Here is a 15778-nt window from a genome sequence, read left to right on the forward strand (position 1 = left end):
CTCTAACAACAATGTTGTGTAAAATTCGTTAATAAATATTTGTTTGCTCGCAATCGAAAAAAAACCGACTTCAATTACATCGACAAGTAATACGACATACATGAAAAAATAGTCAAGTAAATACGCATTATCCAAAAATCATGCGAATGTAGTTGAGGTCGTACATTACAGGAAAAATAAAAAAAAAATGTTTATTTCATAGGCATTTTTGTAAAAAAAAAAAAAAAACAAAAAAAAAAAACAACGATATGATGGATTATCCCATCATCATACAAACAACCAAAAACAAATTAGAATTATAATTATTTGTTGGGGTACCCACATTTTATATTTATTTACACAATTATTCTCGGTGCAAACTTACGAAACAATTGTTGTTTTTATTCAAGCACAAGTTTAAGTTACACTTGCTACAACGTACCGCCCTTAAAGTTAGGGTATTTACATCTTAGATATGTAAACATCAGTAGCCAATGATGAGACCCATCTCTTATGTCTTTTGGGGGAGGAACAGTAGATGGGCCTCTTTTTGTCTTTAGGTTCAATTGATGTTCAAGCGAACTGGTGCTTGGACGACCCTTTTTTACCTCTGCGTCCTATAGTGCATAGAACTTGAGCCAACTCATTGCTAAGCTGATCCAAGGAAAGGATATTATTTTTCGACACACCTTGTTTGTTTGCTCCTCTTATGAAGTCTGTTAGGAAGAAAGTAGGTCCAATAAAAGTGCACGAACACGAAAACAAGTATAAAATAATAGAGAAGTTTGAAACTAACGTTACGCTCATTATTTAAATTTCTATTATATAGATTATAGACTTAAGCGTCAGCATTAAGTACTTGACCTCTACAACAGATTTTAATGTAAGACTGAATAGTAAGTAGATTGAATCTATCCCGACTCTATCTAAATCAATAATGACTATAGCCTATATCCTTGTCAGGGTCTTAAGCTACGTACACGCTAAATTTCATTGCAATCAGTCAAGCGAAATAGAAATGAAAAGAGAATGAAAGCAAGATATAGTTAAATCTTTCAACCAATAGTCAATTATTTTTTTTTGGTATCGCAGGGGAACCCTTTTACGGGTGATATCCAGGCACCTGCGTGAGGGTACGGTCCGGTACGTCTAGGTAGTCAGGGTACGATCTAGGATACCTAGGCAGTCCTAGACCGTATGTCGGCTTCAGCACTTGGGGGTGCAATACCGACCAAACCCCTGCGGGAGCCTTCAGCCGCTTTAATTGGAGGGTCCTGGGTCCAGGCAACAGGATCCCTCCAGCGACAGGCTGGCTTCGGCGAAAACGCCAGACTTCTCCTCCATGGGGACCTTCCGGCTTACCTCTGAACAATCGCGACGACGGCCTTTCTAGCAGGACCGGGTTAACCAATACTATACTATACAATAGTATATAAATATTATATATCTGAAAAGTTTTTTTTGTTTTTACGCGCTAATCTACTATTTCCGACCGGAACTGTTGGTTCAAATTGAAAGAAATTTTCTTTTTTTGGATAGTCTATTGACCAAAGAAATCTATAAGCCATGGGCATGTATAATATTTTGTAAAGGTGGGGCAGAAACAAATAACTAAAAATTCAATAAGTACATAGTAGAAAATTTATTTTTTATGTACCTTCACGATATAACTTATTTTAACAATACCCTGTAGCCGTTTTGGATAATCTTAAAGCTTCAAGTCAGGGTGAGTCAAATACCCCATCTTGTCCTACTGTCGGTCCGGTACGCCCATGCTATTTTAGTTAAAAAAATCCTCAAATTTAAGTGGGTAAAACCGCTGGGCACAACTAGTATAATCCTATAAGACTATTCGATCGCAAAATCGAGGTAAGAATAATAAAAATCGTTTTTCATTATATCTGTGGTTTAATGTCAACAACATTGTGGATTTGTCAAATCAAAAGTTGTATATTTATTTACACAATTTAAGATAAATACAAACAAATAAATAATTATTTTATACGAAAGTATGAAAAATGGCTGAACTTTATAACATTAATGGTATCTGCCGCTGCTGCCACAGTAAAAGTGCTTTTAAGAGCCTAAATGATACGTACTTTTACGAGGGACGAGAAGAGATATTTTTAAATATGTTGCAGCAAGCTTTTAGTATAGACGTATGTGTTTGATTTTTTCAATCAATTTATACTTTTCGTTCTAATATATTCATTCACAAACTTTTATAAGAAAAAAAATTTCATTTCAGTTAAAAAATACATGATATATCATAAATATTTTTGTAATAAATTTCGTCTATATTTATTAAAACAAAACATTTATTTGACAAAGTTTTGTACTAAAGTATTTTTTATGTACAAACTAGCGACCCGCCCCGGCTTCGCAAGGGTGTAATGCTGATACTAAATATAAAATAAAAGTTAAAAAAATATATATAACATATAATATATGCGCAAAAAATGTGTTTATTTACGACATCACATTAGAATCCTCTAAAACTATCAGTGTTCCTCTACTACACTATGCATGTATTATACATATAAACTTTCCTCTTGAATTACTCTAATTACTAAAGGAAAGCGAATCAAAATCCATTGCGTAGTTTCAAAGATCTAAGCATACAGACAGCGGGAAGCAACTTTGTTTTATACTATGTAGTGATATAAGCTTGAAATTGAAAATTTAAACACGTTAGATGATGGTTTTTGTCATTTCTTAAAAAATACCTAGCAAAAGTATATATTTAAATGAAGTTTTTAACTTAAACTGTATAACCAATATGTGAAAAAGATTTGTGAAAAGAAATGATCTCTTAAAGTAATCAATTTCATAACATAATTGGTGTAATAGTTGATGGTGTAATTTTTAAAAATATTATTTAATAAAGCATTTTACATTTTTTTTTCGCACACTAATTATTTGCTTACTTCCTAACTGCAGTTACTATTTTGTGTCTTGTACCCAAAGATTGTCTGAAAGAGATCACTCTTTCAGATATAAGACTGCTTTTGCACGTTTCATTTTATAATTTTTTTTGTTGTTTCTTTTAATGGTGTACAATAAAGAGTATTATTATTATTATTATTATTTTATTAACATTTCAGATTAAGCCAGCATCGGAGGCGACTGCAGCATTTTCAATATGTGAAGTTTGTGTACCACGTCTGTGCGATGCTTTTCTCTTCCATCAGCAGGTTGTAGCATGTGAACAGACATTTTATCAGTACTGTAATACTCATCACAAAGGTAAAGAACCTGTATCTGTACACAACTATTGAAAACTTTTATGACTTGACGATTACAACCTTCTTTCTGGTTTATTACACATGTATCTAGTACTTGAATTTGAACTGTGATTTGTCTAGCCGTTTTTCTTTTATTTAATCATAAAAATAATTAAATTTCAGATGTATATAACAAAGATATTAAGGTAGAAGTGAATGAAGTAAGAAATGGTAAGATTTGATTTTAAACTAACTTATTTAATCTGTAATTAAACATCTTTAAACTTTTAAAAAGACTAGCTTGCTGGTGCAGTTTTTAGTGACCCTGCTTTCTGCTTCAGAGGTTGTGGGTTCGATGCCTACCCCGAGTCTAGGTGTAATATATATATATATATATTTGGAGATGTGAGTGAAATGTAGTGTGAAGAATCACCTCTGCCATCGAAAAGGGAGGATCCTCCGACCAGACGGGTGTTGTGTCTGGTGGGCTAACGCCCCGACGGTTGTTGTCGGGATCTTGTATATATCCTTAATGGCTTTGAAAACTCTGATAGCGCGATGTAGCATACGTCAGTTTTTCTCTAATTACGTAGTTTCGTAGTCGTTCGTATTTCGCGTGATAGATGTCGCCACATATATATATTTTATTTATATATTTATTATTTGTTTATCAAAAAAAAAAATGATGCACTGGTATACTAGTCGGCTGTTACCTATAACAAGCATTAAGTTGCTTACTTTAGGAACAGGTGACCGAGTGTGTATGTTATAAATATTTATCTATTATTTTACTAGGGTTGGATTATTTATGACTTGTTCTTTATATGTTGAATTTTCAATCATTGACACAAACAGTAGTTTTAAATTATAAGAATATTAAACGTCCATTCATAACCAAAATAACTTAATGACTAGGTCGGGAACCAGGAGTACGGGTCACCTGATGATAAGCAGTTACCGTAGCTGTAGACGCCTGCAACACCAGAAACATTGTAAGCGCGTCATCCACCCTATCCTTGACCCTGTCTAAGACCTTACTGACAGGAACACAACAACACTTAAGTTATTTAGCTGTGGTCTTCTGTTAGGTCAAGGTACTTCCCCAGACGGGCTGCTCCAGATTTGGAGCAGGATATCCTGCTGTGCCCTAAATAAATCCATAATTAATTATTTGGATTCGTTTTTTCGGGATTTACACCATGTACCTTTTTATATTTGAGGTACCTATTCCGATATTTCGGGCTCCGATATTTAAAAAGGTACATGGTGTAAATCCCGAAAAAACGAATCCAAATAATGTTAACAACCATGGAAATTTAAAACAATCCATAAGTAATGTTTGCAGTATTTCTTAACTAAGTGAATATGAAATAACTAGGTGAATATGTGAAATGATTGTTGTTTTAATTATTATTATTATTATTTTATTTCAGAAGTCAAAGAAGAATTTCAATTCAATCAAAACCAGGATAGCTCAGATCAAAAGTTTGATGACGGTAAATAAAATATTTATAAGTAATTTTTTATTTAATAACATCCCATAAAATCATATAGAATTTACAAAGTGCAAATAGGTATATAGTAGTGCAATAGTATAGTAATTGGCTAGATTGTATGTGTCTAGCTCAATTGTAGTAACCTGTAAGTGAACCAAAAGAACTCTTGATATACTCACTTAAACAGAGAAAATAAGATACGCAAAAGAAGCCTTTTTTCCATATTGCAATATTTTTGAAAGAAATTTTAGTATCAACTGTCAATGTCCCATTTTTTTTACCTAAAATGGCCTACAGGGACATTTTGTAATATCTCTGGCAATATTCAGAACACATAATTTGTATGTCGTTGTAGTATTTAACCACAATACCTGTTATATATTATTACAGTACTTAAAATTGTGAACAGTATGACAATTAAAAACAGATTGGTTTCGAATATTGTTTAGTAATTTTTTTATTACTTTAATGCGCTTAAGACGACAGGTGATAATCTATTTTATTTTTTTAAAAAAAAATCTTGTGTCACGATGTTTCTCTGAAACCAGTGGACCGATTTTTAAGTAAATTTTGCACAGCTATATAACTTTGTTTAACTTAAAATATAGGCTATATTTTATTTCGATTATGGACCCCGTTATTTTTAATGCAAAATTAAAAAAAAAATGGCGGTACGAAGTTCGCAAATTCAGCTAGAAATTTGACGATTTAAAACGTAAACCATAAACCATCAATATTAACGAGTTACTAATATTTCAGATGCATTCAGTGACCGAGGTGATATCGATGACCAACCACTGTCAACTCTGAGGAGTCACTCTGGTCAAGATCTGTGGACTTCTTTACCTAAAGGTAATATTACAACAATATTGTTGTTATGATGTTTGAATGTGTTGAATAATATTTATTGATATTATATATTATTTGATATTAAAAAATTTACTTTAAAAAATATAAAAAATAATAATAAAAAAAAAAAAACAGTAACATTAGAGTTATAAATGCTATAAAAATATATACGTGGCAATGAAAAAAAAAAAATGAAAATAACTGGCAGCTAACACTTCTCTATATAGTTAACGGGAGTTATACTGTTTTTTTTTTTTTTACTTTCTAAAAAACAATAATCACGTAATTCATTTGTACATAATTTATATAAATTCCAGATGACACCACAAAAACAGTTCTAAAAGCGAAAACGAAAAAGTTCAGCTGTGATATATGCGAGAAAAAGTTTTCATACAATGGCTCACTAGAGGTTCACATGAAAATACACACCGGAGAAAAGGCCTACCCATGTCACATCTGCAATACGAAATACAGCCTAAACAAGGAACTAATAGAGCATATAAACACGCAACATTCAGAAAACGGTACATTTCCGTGTAAATTATGTACAAAAGTGTTTGAAAAAGCTCGTTTATTGAAGTCACATTTAAAAATACACTTCAGCGATGAAAAATTTAAATGCAATCACTGTGATAAAGAATTCCAGAGAAAAAAGGGCTTGAAAGAGCACATGAAGACGCACACAGGGGAAAGGAAATTTACTTGCACGGTATGTAACAAGTCGTTCGGACACAATCAAACGTTGAAGTCACACATTTTGACACACACAGGGGAGAGGCCGTATGTGTGTGATGTGTGTGGGCGAAGGTTTCCCCAAAGAACACATCTGAAGAGACACATATTTATCATACACACCGGTGTCAAACCTCATCGGTGTAAAGTCTGCAACAAGCAGTTTTCAAGTAAAAGCTACTTGTCGATACACCAAAGACAACATACTGGAGAGAGGCCATATGCGTGCGAAGTATGCAAGAAAGACTTCACCGCATACACAACACTAAAAGTGCATATGCGTGTTCATACAGGCTTGAAACCGTACATTTGCTCGTTTTGCGACCGACAATTCGCTCAAATGGCAAGCTTTAAGCTGCACGAAAGAACTCACACAGGCGAAAGGCCATTTTCGTGCAAAGTGTGCAAAAAAGCCTTTTCCGATAACGGCTACTTGAAAATACATATGCGGGTGCATACTGGCGAAAAACCGTTTAATTGTGACATATGCAAGCGCTCCTTCAGAGAAACGGGACAGTTGAAACGTCATATGCGTGTACACACTGGTATAAAACCTTACACGTGCAAGATATGCAACAAACAAATCGGTAACTTATCCAAGCATATGCGAGTACACTCAGACGAACGTCCGTTCAACTGTAATATATGCAATAAACAGTTTTCCATTAACGGTAATTTGAAATTGCATATGCGTATACACACCGGCGAAAGACCGTTTACCTGTGGCATATGCAACAGTCATTTTACTCAAAGCAGTGGACTTAAAAGGCACAAATGCTCGCATGTTGGTAAAATTGATTGATAACAAATTTAGTGCCAAATTTGTTTCTAAATCTCGAGTTGTCGAGAAAACTTGCAAAAGTAAGAAATTCTAATCGTATATCTGGCTCGCAGGACTAGCAAACGCTGAAAACATTTATTACTTAAACGGATTATCTACTTAAGAAAGAACTGTCCATACTAGCAGTGCCTAGTAGTTTTCAGGTCAGGTTTCATATCAAACAGCAAAAACGTTCCCAAATCTATCTTCACAAACTTTTTTTTATGTCACTAGGTCGGCAAACAAGCGTACGGCTCACCTGATGGTAAGCGATTACCGTAGCTTATAGACGCCTGCAACAACAGAAGCGTCGCAAGCGCGTTGCCGACCCAATCCCCAATCCCCCCAGGAGCTCTGGTCACCTTACTCACCAACAGGAACACAATACTGCTTGAAAACAGGATTATTTAGCTGTGATCTTCTGTAAGGTCGAGGTCCCCAGTCGGGCTGATCCATATTTTGAGCAGGAAATTCCTGCTGTGCCCTACCTCAGTTATAATTACACACAATAATAAGTATGGGAAAAAATCGTTCATTCATTCATTCAGATTAATGGCTTCCAACAGTGCCAAACTAGCACAGATGATTTCGCCAATGTCACGTAGAAAAGACACGAAGGAGATTAATCGGTGCGGGGAAAAAATCTAATGGATCCTTAAGCTAAATATCTTTTGATTGACGATGTCAGACCTTATGAGGGTAGAAGCGCAGTTTTATTACCCGCCTTCAAAAAAGGGAGATTCTTAATTGGACGTTTTTTAAGTGTTATTTCATAACTTTTTACTGGGTTTACTGATCATCTTGATTCTTTTTTTTTAAGAAAGCTTATCGGTACTTATCATGTAGACTCATTTAAATTTTATTGAGATCTGAATTGTAATTTTTGAGTTGTGCCTAATAATGCGTATTTAATTGTTTTTTTTTTCAACTACCTACCTATTTTTCGTTTTCGAGCGAACACAAATTTCATAAATAAGGTCGCATTTTTAATGAGGCAATTAAAAACACTAGAATAACTAAAATTATTTTAACAATGTAAGTATTCAAACGTTCCTAATATTGCGAATAAGGTTATTTGGATACAAAATATTATATGAAAACTGTTAAATTTGCCTAAAAAATTAAGAAACACGAAAGAGACAGTCATTTGATTAGGCCGTTGGCGCAGCGGGCTGCATTACGCAAACATTTATTTCGGCCTAGTGAATAAAATAAGTGTTTAAAATAAATCCTTTTTTTTCATGTTTATGTGTGTGAACTATTTCCATCATATTTTTTGAAATAGAATTGTGTTCAATATATATTTATAAAATATTATAATAAGGACGGAAAAAAAGTGTATATCAGGTCCGACCGGCTACTGGAGTTTACCATATTTAAAAAATATATCCACCTCTTTCTCGCAAGAGACGTTGCGCGGTCACGCTCTCGCTCACGATCTCACTCCCCTTACTTCTTCATAATACGGGCCTATATATAGGTCTACCAGGATCTGATGGCAAAAAGGGGAAAAAATATTGACGCTAGCAATACTGGGGAAATTGGAATAAAACGTTTTCATACTTTTTTTTCCTTATTTATAATTTATTGATAAGGATATTTTTTTTTTAAATAATAATAATAAAACAATAATTCTTGCTTGCGATCGAAGAGGTTTCTTTGACATTTTCACCACTTTTAAAGGAAATTTGAAGACAAACAAAAAATAATTCCTCGAAATTTCAGTTGACAGATGACATTTTGTTTGTTGCCATATGAAAATCGCTATTTTTTTTTTTAAATGTGCCATCAGATCCTGGTAGATCTATAGTTACTGAATCATGTATTGGAACGAAGTTCCTTACGGCAAGGCTTGACATTTTTGGCTGGGCGACCGAACTGAGTAAAATGTGAGACTAAAACCGTAAGAAAAATATATAACGGAAGTGACGTAATATCAGTCACACGACTGTATAATATGACGTTTGTAAAACTAAAATATTACTAGAAAATTTTTTTAAATACTATCCGAAGGAACTTCGTTCCTACCTGGTGTCCCATGACACCACATAATTTTTTTTCAAGTATTACAATATATATCGTATCTATACAAATAAATAAAATTAGAGTGTCTATTTGTAATATTAAAATAACCGCTTTTTTACTAAATGCATATAGATGTACACACGTATACACGGTACATATATCAAAATATTTTTTTTTTACAATTTTTGTCTGTTTGTTCCGGTTAATCTCTGACAGGTCTGGACCGATTTTGACGGGACTTTCACTGGCAGATAGCTGATGTTATAAGGAGTAACTTAGGATACTTTTATTTTAGTGTGTAACTGAACCATAATTTTTTTTATTCCACGTGGACGAAGTATCGGGCACAGCTAGTATGAAGTATATAATTAGTGACAATAAGTAAGTGATCTCCAGTGTGTTTTTTTTTTTTACATTTTTATTACAAAAACCTATTATTTTTACGTTTTTTTTTTTGTATTGTTTTTATAACTAGTTATATTTTTATGGAAATTTTCATGATTAGTGGTTAAATTGGATAAAACTACTAAAGCACGTATTTTCTGTGATATTTAAAACATCTAGTAGAAATTAGTTTTATTATAAATTTGGTATATTAGAAAACGTTTTTAATTTAATTGTAAAATCGACCTTTTTTTACCAATTTGAAAGAATTGGTGATTTGGTCAATTTCACTACTGTGACCGCTAAACCAATGAATTATCACCTATTTTATTTTTGTACTTTGTGTTTTTTAATCAAGTATCAAAATCGCTCAATGGTAATGTTGTACTTAATATATAGATAACTTACATTTAAAAAAAATATTTATAATTTCATATTGTATACAAAAGAATGATGTTAATAAAATTTAAAATATTTTCATATGCCATCTTTTATTTTAATCAACATCAAAAAAAGGTGGAGAGGAATTCAACAATATTTTTCAAAGTGTTACTGTATAACGTTTTACTGGGTGTACCGATTTTGATGATTCGTTTTTTTTTTTATTCGTAAACTGGTGCTTGTGTGATCCTTTTAATCTAAGCAAGATCTGAGTAGTTTTTGAGTTATCACTAATAATGTGTAGATTAAATATACTTGCAGATGTAAACAAGTCTGTTTTTTTCTGTTAGAAAAATGCTGTGTGGTTACGGCATCAAAGAATATAGCCAGCCCCTCTCTTCCTGTGGGTGTCGTAAGAGGCGACTAAGAGATAACACAGTTCCACTACCACCTTGGAACTCAAAAAGTCGACCGATGGCGGGATAGCCATCCAACTGCTGGCTTTGAAATATACAGGCCGAAGACGGCCAGCAGCGTCTTCGGTGCGACAAAGCCAGCCCTGCGGTCACCAACCCGCCTGCCCAGCGTGGTGACTATGGGCAAAACACATGAGTTCACGCCATTTTTGGTGTGAACTTGTGGAGGCCTATGTCCAGTAGTGGACTGCGAAAGGCTGCTGTGTGTTAGAAAAAAATAAAGGTGTAATTCAAATCGTTTATTTAATCGTGTTAATTTTATTACGATTACATTTCTTCACGAATACAGAACTTCTACATTTATTTTTTCACATTTACACTACGGAATGACATGTAATACTGCAATAAATGCTTATATTATATTAGACACCTAAAGTTATTACAGTTCACAAATAGTAGTAAAATAATTGTAATTATTAATGGAGCCAACAGTTCTGATGTCTTGGTGTGTATCGCCGCCATAACGCCAGCGGCAGCGGGCTCGAGACCTGCTCAGCAGCAGTATTTGTATCTGCTCTTATCTGCCCCTGTTTGTTACCTCATCTGAGACATCTAATAAACACCATGCGCGTACCCATAATGGGACAAGGTAGAGCATTTGTCCCACCTTGACTCGAAACTAAAAATGCAGCAGCCAAAACCTCCTTATTCTATTATTGTTGTGCTAAATAAAAAGTATATTAAATTTTCTACAGCTTATCGAGTTTTTACATTTATTTGTTTTTGCCCCATCTTCACAAAATTCTAGGTACGTCCATGATCGTCATTCCAGTGGTAGGAAAAATAACATTCGATCTGCTATGAAGCAGCTTGGGTTAAGCTCCAATACTACGTGAAAAAGAGGAAATTGCCCAGCGGTGGGACGTTTACAGGTTCAGTTCAATTTTAAAGATTAATAAAATAAATTATTTATTTTACGCTTTGCGTATTTTTTAATAAAACGATCAATGAATATCTTATATGCTAACAATATATTAAATTTATAATTCGTATATATACTAATACATAGAAACAATTACACATCGATTATATCATCATGTTGTATGACTTTCTTCCTTAACTAATTTACTCCACTGCTGCCAGTAAGAGTCTTGCTACATCCTCACGAGGCGACCTGGCTGCAATTTGCATCCTCGAACCCTCGTTACTAGGCGCTATTTTAACTTGCACTAAATATGGCGCTCCTCCTCTAAAAATGCCCCCTCCTCTTATTTCCTTTATAGCCCCATCGATTATACCAGTCTTCGGTATGCCTAAAACTTCGCTAATCGATTTCGCAGCAACAGATGGATCTAATTGCGGGAGAAAGAAATTATCGGAGATTTCTGTAACACTCGTTGCTCTCTCCCAAGTGGATTCCCAATCGTCTCCCATAGTTCTCGGTCTGATTTGGTCTACGCAGAAAATGTTGAACTCCTCTAGAGCATAAGTGTCGGCATAGCCTTCGCCTGGATCGGGTTCTCCTGTATTGGGATCGCAATCGCGTACAATAAATTCTAATGTTGCTCCAAATGTACCCAAACTGTCTAGATAGGCGCAGGGAAACTCGAGTACAACGTAAATATTGCCAGGCTGATTGTATACCAGTTTTTGGCAAGGTAGGATAGACTTTATTTCGTATTCAGGCGGGCAATCCAATCTCACGTAGATTTGCTCCAAAATTTGATCATTTAACGTATTTATGCATTCGAATTGTAGTACTAAGTGACGAACGAAGATATGTTTCAACAAGCGCACTCTATACTCTGTTTCAGCCTCTGTCAAGTCTATCGGTATATTTGTCTTGAATAGTGGACCCAGTAAGTCTACACCCGGTACTTTTGCCAATTGTACTGTGTAAATTTCTTCGATAGTCATCATTTTAGGTTTGCGTACCTCTATTTCTACTACATCTTTTTCTTTCTTCTGTTCTTCTTCCATCGGAACTGTCATTATGTCGAATGGTTCATCTGGATTTGTAGCGATATGATGTCTTAAAGCTTTTTCCAATAAAATTGGATTTGACTTGGGGACATCTATGATAAAATCATTAATCAACTGTTGATCTCCTGAATCCAGAATGGCGTTGTAATAGATCGCACGGTCTCTGACCTCGTCTTCATCATCCATTTCGCATCTCGCAAGGAGAACTCTTATGTTAGGAAGTAGTTCTGGTCTTTGGGCTCCAAATTGAGCTACAGCGGACACTGCGGCTGCCCTAACCGGACCAGACTCCAATATTACTCTGTTGTAAATAAAACGAATGTATCGTGACGGTTGACGAGATTTTGGGCCTTCACGTCCCAACAAATGTAAGATACGAACGGCCAAGGTTGTGTGCTCGCAATCCTCAATAAATTCGCATAAATGTGCTAACCCAGTCTCTTTCGCATCAGGGTTCTCCTCTACCAACGTTATTATAGCATCAGCTATAGCCGCTTTATATTCGAGACCACCTTCATCCCGCAGCATACCAGCTAAGAACGTCGCCAATGATTGATGTTTTTTTGGAAACTTTTGACAAAGACGTCGAATCGCTTTGACTACAACTATCTTGAATTCATCTGATATTTCAGATACGAAACTGGATATTTGCTTCATCAGTCTATCTACCGAGCTTTCTGCGCCTGTTGCTAATAGTGTAGTTACGGCTAAAGTAGCTACTGATCGGTTTGGATCAGATATAAGGTTTTCCAAGTCAACCGTACACGCGGCTACCGCTGTCGGGTGCTTGCTAGTCAATTTAGCTAATGTTCTTGCGCCAGCCAATCTTAGGGATGCTTTTGATGATCCGCAGAACAACTGTAGAACGGAAACTGCTGGTGCCAAATCCCTAGCAGTTTTTCTCAAGTTAACAATTGCATGAGCTGCTTCATAGATGACCATTTCTGATTTGTGGCGGAGGCAACACTCAATAAACTCTATGTAGGGTTGTGCTGCGTCGGAGTCATCGTTTTCAACTAGCTGAGCAGTTAAGCGAATCAAGAGACATAGCGCGTACGGTGATCTCAAGGGTGACTTGGTTAAACGAGTCACCAGTTTAACGGTAGACAGTTTGTCGTTTTTTCGGGTGTTCGCGAGGATGCCCAACGCGTGATAGGAAACCATTGCATTATCTGAGTTGATTGCTTCCTGAAACAAAATGAATGCAATTTAATAATTTAGTTTAAGCTATTTAGAGGCAGTATATATTGCACTTGTGGTCTCTGGATCCCCGTACATGATAAAGATTTTTTAGGCCATACAAATATATGTATGTAAATCAAACAGCTGCTGTGTGGTTACAGCAGTAAAGAATGTAAGAATGCCACCCCCTTTCTTCCCGTGGGTGTCGCTAGAGGCGACTAAAGAATAACACAGTTCCACAACCACCTTGAAGCTTAAAAAGACTGAAGGCAGGATAACCATCCAACTGCTGGTTTTGAAATACACAGGCTGAAGACGGGCAGCAGCGTCTTCTTTGCGACAAAGTCAGCCCTGTGGTCACCAACCCACCTGCCCAGCGACAACACACATGAGGTCACCATACCATGGATAACACACATGAGGTCACCATACCATGGATAATACACATGAGTTCACGCCGTTTTTGGCGCGAGCTTGTGGAGGCCTATGACATCAACCAGCTAGTGAATGCCCCAGTTAGTTATTTAGATAATCAGTAAGCTTGGACATGTTAATTTCATTATTATAAATATTTATAAGAGTTCGTCCATTAAAAAAGGTTCGCACATGGGGAGGAAATTTGCATAGCTTAAGTAAAGTTACATTTGTATTATCCAATAATTTTAAAGTTTTCTTTCCAATTATTTCTTTAAATGTATACAAGATATGATTAAAACATAGTTTTTTCTGTATTGATAAAAATCAAGATTAATTTGACAAGATTAGTTATACCAATCGAATATGGATTTCTATCTTTAATTTATTAATTTAATTTCCCTTTAGATTTATATTAAACTAATCTATTATTAACGTAAAATTCATAATTAAAAATAAGGCCCTTAAAAATATTATAACTATGACTAAAATAACTAAAATTTGCAAAAAATACAATTATTGTAATAAAAATTGCAACTAATGAATTTTTTTTAAACTAGGACAAGTATGTTTCTTAAGTATTACAATATACTGAAATCAAATCCAAAGTTGGTTTGGCTTGTCAGCCCTTTAAATTTAGAATAAATTGCAAAATATCTTCAAAAATTGCAAAAATAATAACAAAAAAAAAAAATCTAGAGCTAGGTTAAGTTTATTTCTTATGTATTTCGATGCGCTGAATCGGAATCTCAAATTCATATAGACAGACGAACCTCTAAATTTGGAGTAAATTGCAAACTTTTAATTAGTCATGAATTTATCAAATTTTATCTTCGCAAAGCAGTATTTGAATTAAAATCAAATCAAATCAAAATAAAAATAGTTTATTTAATTGTTAAAAAAGTCTAGCTTATTAGAAAAAGTAGTTATATCAGTAGGCTGTTATTTATAACACAAGCAACGTCATTTCCTACAGACAACTGTTTGTGTATGTAAGTGATTTTTATTATTTATTAATTTTTGACTAACCTGTGCTTCATTCGCCCATCGACGTACCAAATCCGGTGCAGTCGCTGACAGGTGCAAAGCAGAGACCAACGCCGCGGAACTAACTGCAGGGTTCTTATCAACGATAGCTTGCTTCATATATCTCTCAATAGCTTGTATCATTGTACTGTCCGTGATACTGCACAGCGCTCGTATAGCAGCAGCTCGGTACAGGTCCTCCTTACCAGTCATGTCCTTAGTTAAAGAGGAAGTTACGATAATCACATCTTGAGCGAGTTTACTCAATTCTTTTATACACAAGTACACCATACGACGTAGCATCACGTCCTTCGATTGGAACAGCTTCGTGGTAGCGAAAAACGCATCCGTCGCCTCTTGTGTCGATAATTTTTCGCCTTGGTTTAATAAAAAGAGAATTTTCGATAAAATATGTGAACATTTTCGCGGATTCACCGGAGTTTCGTTGAAATATCGTGCCTCCTGTAAAACGCTCGTTTTGTCCAAGTTTGTAAACGGGTTACCGCCGCTGTCTTCTTCTTCTTTCTTGTCACGCTTAAAAGAGCTCATTTTGAGCTTCTTTTTTGTTATTATTATGAAACTATTGGGTGCCGAAGAATACAGCTTTCGGTTTATAGATTAACACGTCACTTTAGTTTTGTTGTCAACTGTCAAATGTATTTCGGTCGGATATTCATACAAACCATATGTACAATACAAACTACGAATTCTATGTTTATAAGATAAGTAAAATATCTAATATATAAAATTCTCGTGTCGCGGTGTTTGTAGTTAAACTCCTGCGAAACGGCTTGACCGATTCTCATGAAATTTTGTGTGCATATTGAGTAGGTCTGAGAATCGAACAACATCTATCTTTCATCCCCC

General features: G+C 35.0%; 3 protein-coding genes across 3 annotated transcripts; 2 read left to right on the plus strand and 1 right to left on the minus strand.

Moving 5' to 3' along the window:
- Window positions 1-1882: 1882 nt before the first annotated feature.
- Window positions 1883-4719, plus strand: LOC123668274. Its single transcript, XM_045602039.1, has 4 exons — window positions 1883-2138; window positions 3084-3225; window positions 3387-3434; window positions 4637-4719. Exons 1-4 carry the CDS (start codon window positions 1998-2000, stop codon window positions 4705-4707), a joined length of 402 nt encoding a protein of 133 aa, XP_045457995.1. The 5' UTR covers window positions 1883-1997; the 3' UTR covers window positions 4708-4719.
- Window positions 4720-5439: 720 nt separating this feature from the next.
- Window positions 5440-7082, plus strand: LOC123668134 (gastrula zinc finger protein XlCGF57.1-like; the record flags this gene model as incomplete). Its single annotated transcript, XM_045601925.1, has 2 exons — window positions 5440-5551; window positions 5866-7082. Coding segments are annotated over 2 exons (1329 nt in total), but the record flags the coding sequence as incomplete, so codon positions are not given.
- Window positions 7083-10590: 3508 nt separating this feature from the next.
- On the minus strand, window positions 10591-15538 carry LOC123668173 (coatomer subunit gamma-2-like). Its single transcript, XM_045601963.1, has 2 exons — window positions 14915-15538; window positions 10591-13477 (listed from the first exon to the last, which is right to left on the minus strand). The coding sequence occupies exons 1-2, from the start codon at window positions 15458-15460 to the stop codon at window positions 11432-11434; spliced, it is 2592 nt and encodes an 863-aa protein (XP_045457919.1). The 5' UTR covers window positions 15461-15538; the 3' UTR covers window positions 10591-11431.
- Between the last annotated feature and the right edge of the window lie 240 nt (window positions 15539-15778).

Source organism: Melitaea cinxia, chromosome 30 (genome assembly GCF_905220565.1).
Source record: "Melitaea cinxia chromosome 30, ilMelCinx1.1, whole genome shotgun sequence".
NCBI lineage: Eukaryota > Metazoa > Arthropoda > Insecta > Lepidoptera > Nymphalidae > Melitaea > Melitaea cinxia.

Bases quoted from the DNA above. Each gene is read 5' to 3' on its own strand.
- LOC123668274 (XM_045602039.1), top strand. From the start codon at position 1,998: ATGGCTGAACTTTATAACATTAATGGTATCTGCCGCTGCTGCCACAGT. The intron at 3,226-3,386 runs GTAAAGAACCTG...ATTAAATTTCAG, and splicing joins CTGTAATACTCATCACAAAG to ATGTATATAACAAAGATATT. The intron at 3,435-4,636 runs GTAAGATTTGAT...ATTTTATTTCAG, and splicing joins AGTGAATGAAGTAAGAAATG to AAGTCAAAGAAGAATTTCAA.
- LOC123668173 (XM_045601963.1), bottom strand. From the start codon at position 15,460: ATGAGCTCTTTTAAGCGTGACAAGAAAGAAGAAGAAGACAGCGGCGGT. The intron at 13,478-14,914 runs GTTAGTCAAAAA...ATTTTGTTTCAG, and splicing joins GATGGGCGAATGAAGCACAG to GAAGCAATCAACTCAGATAA.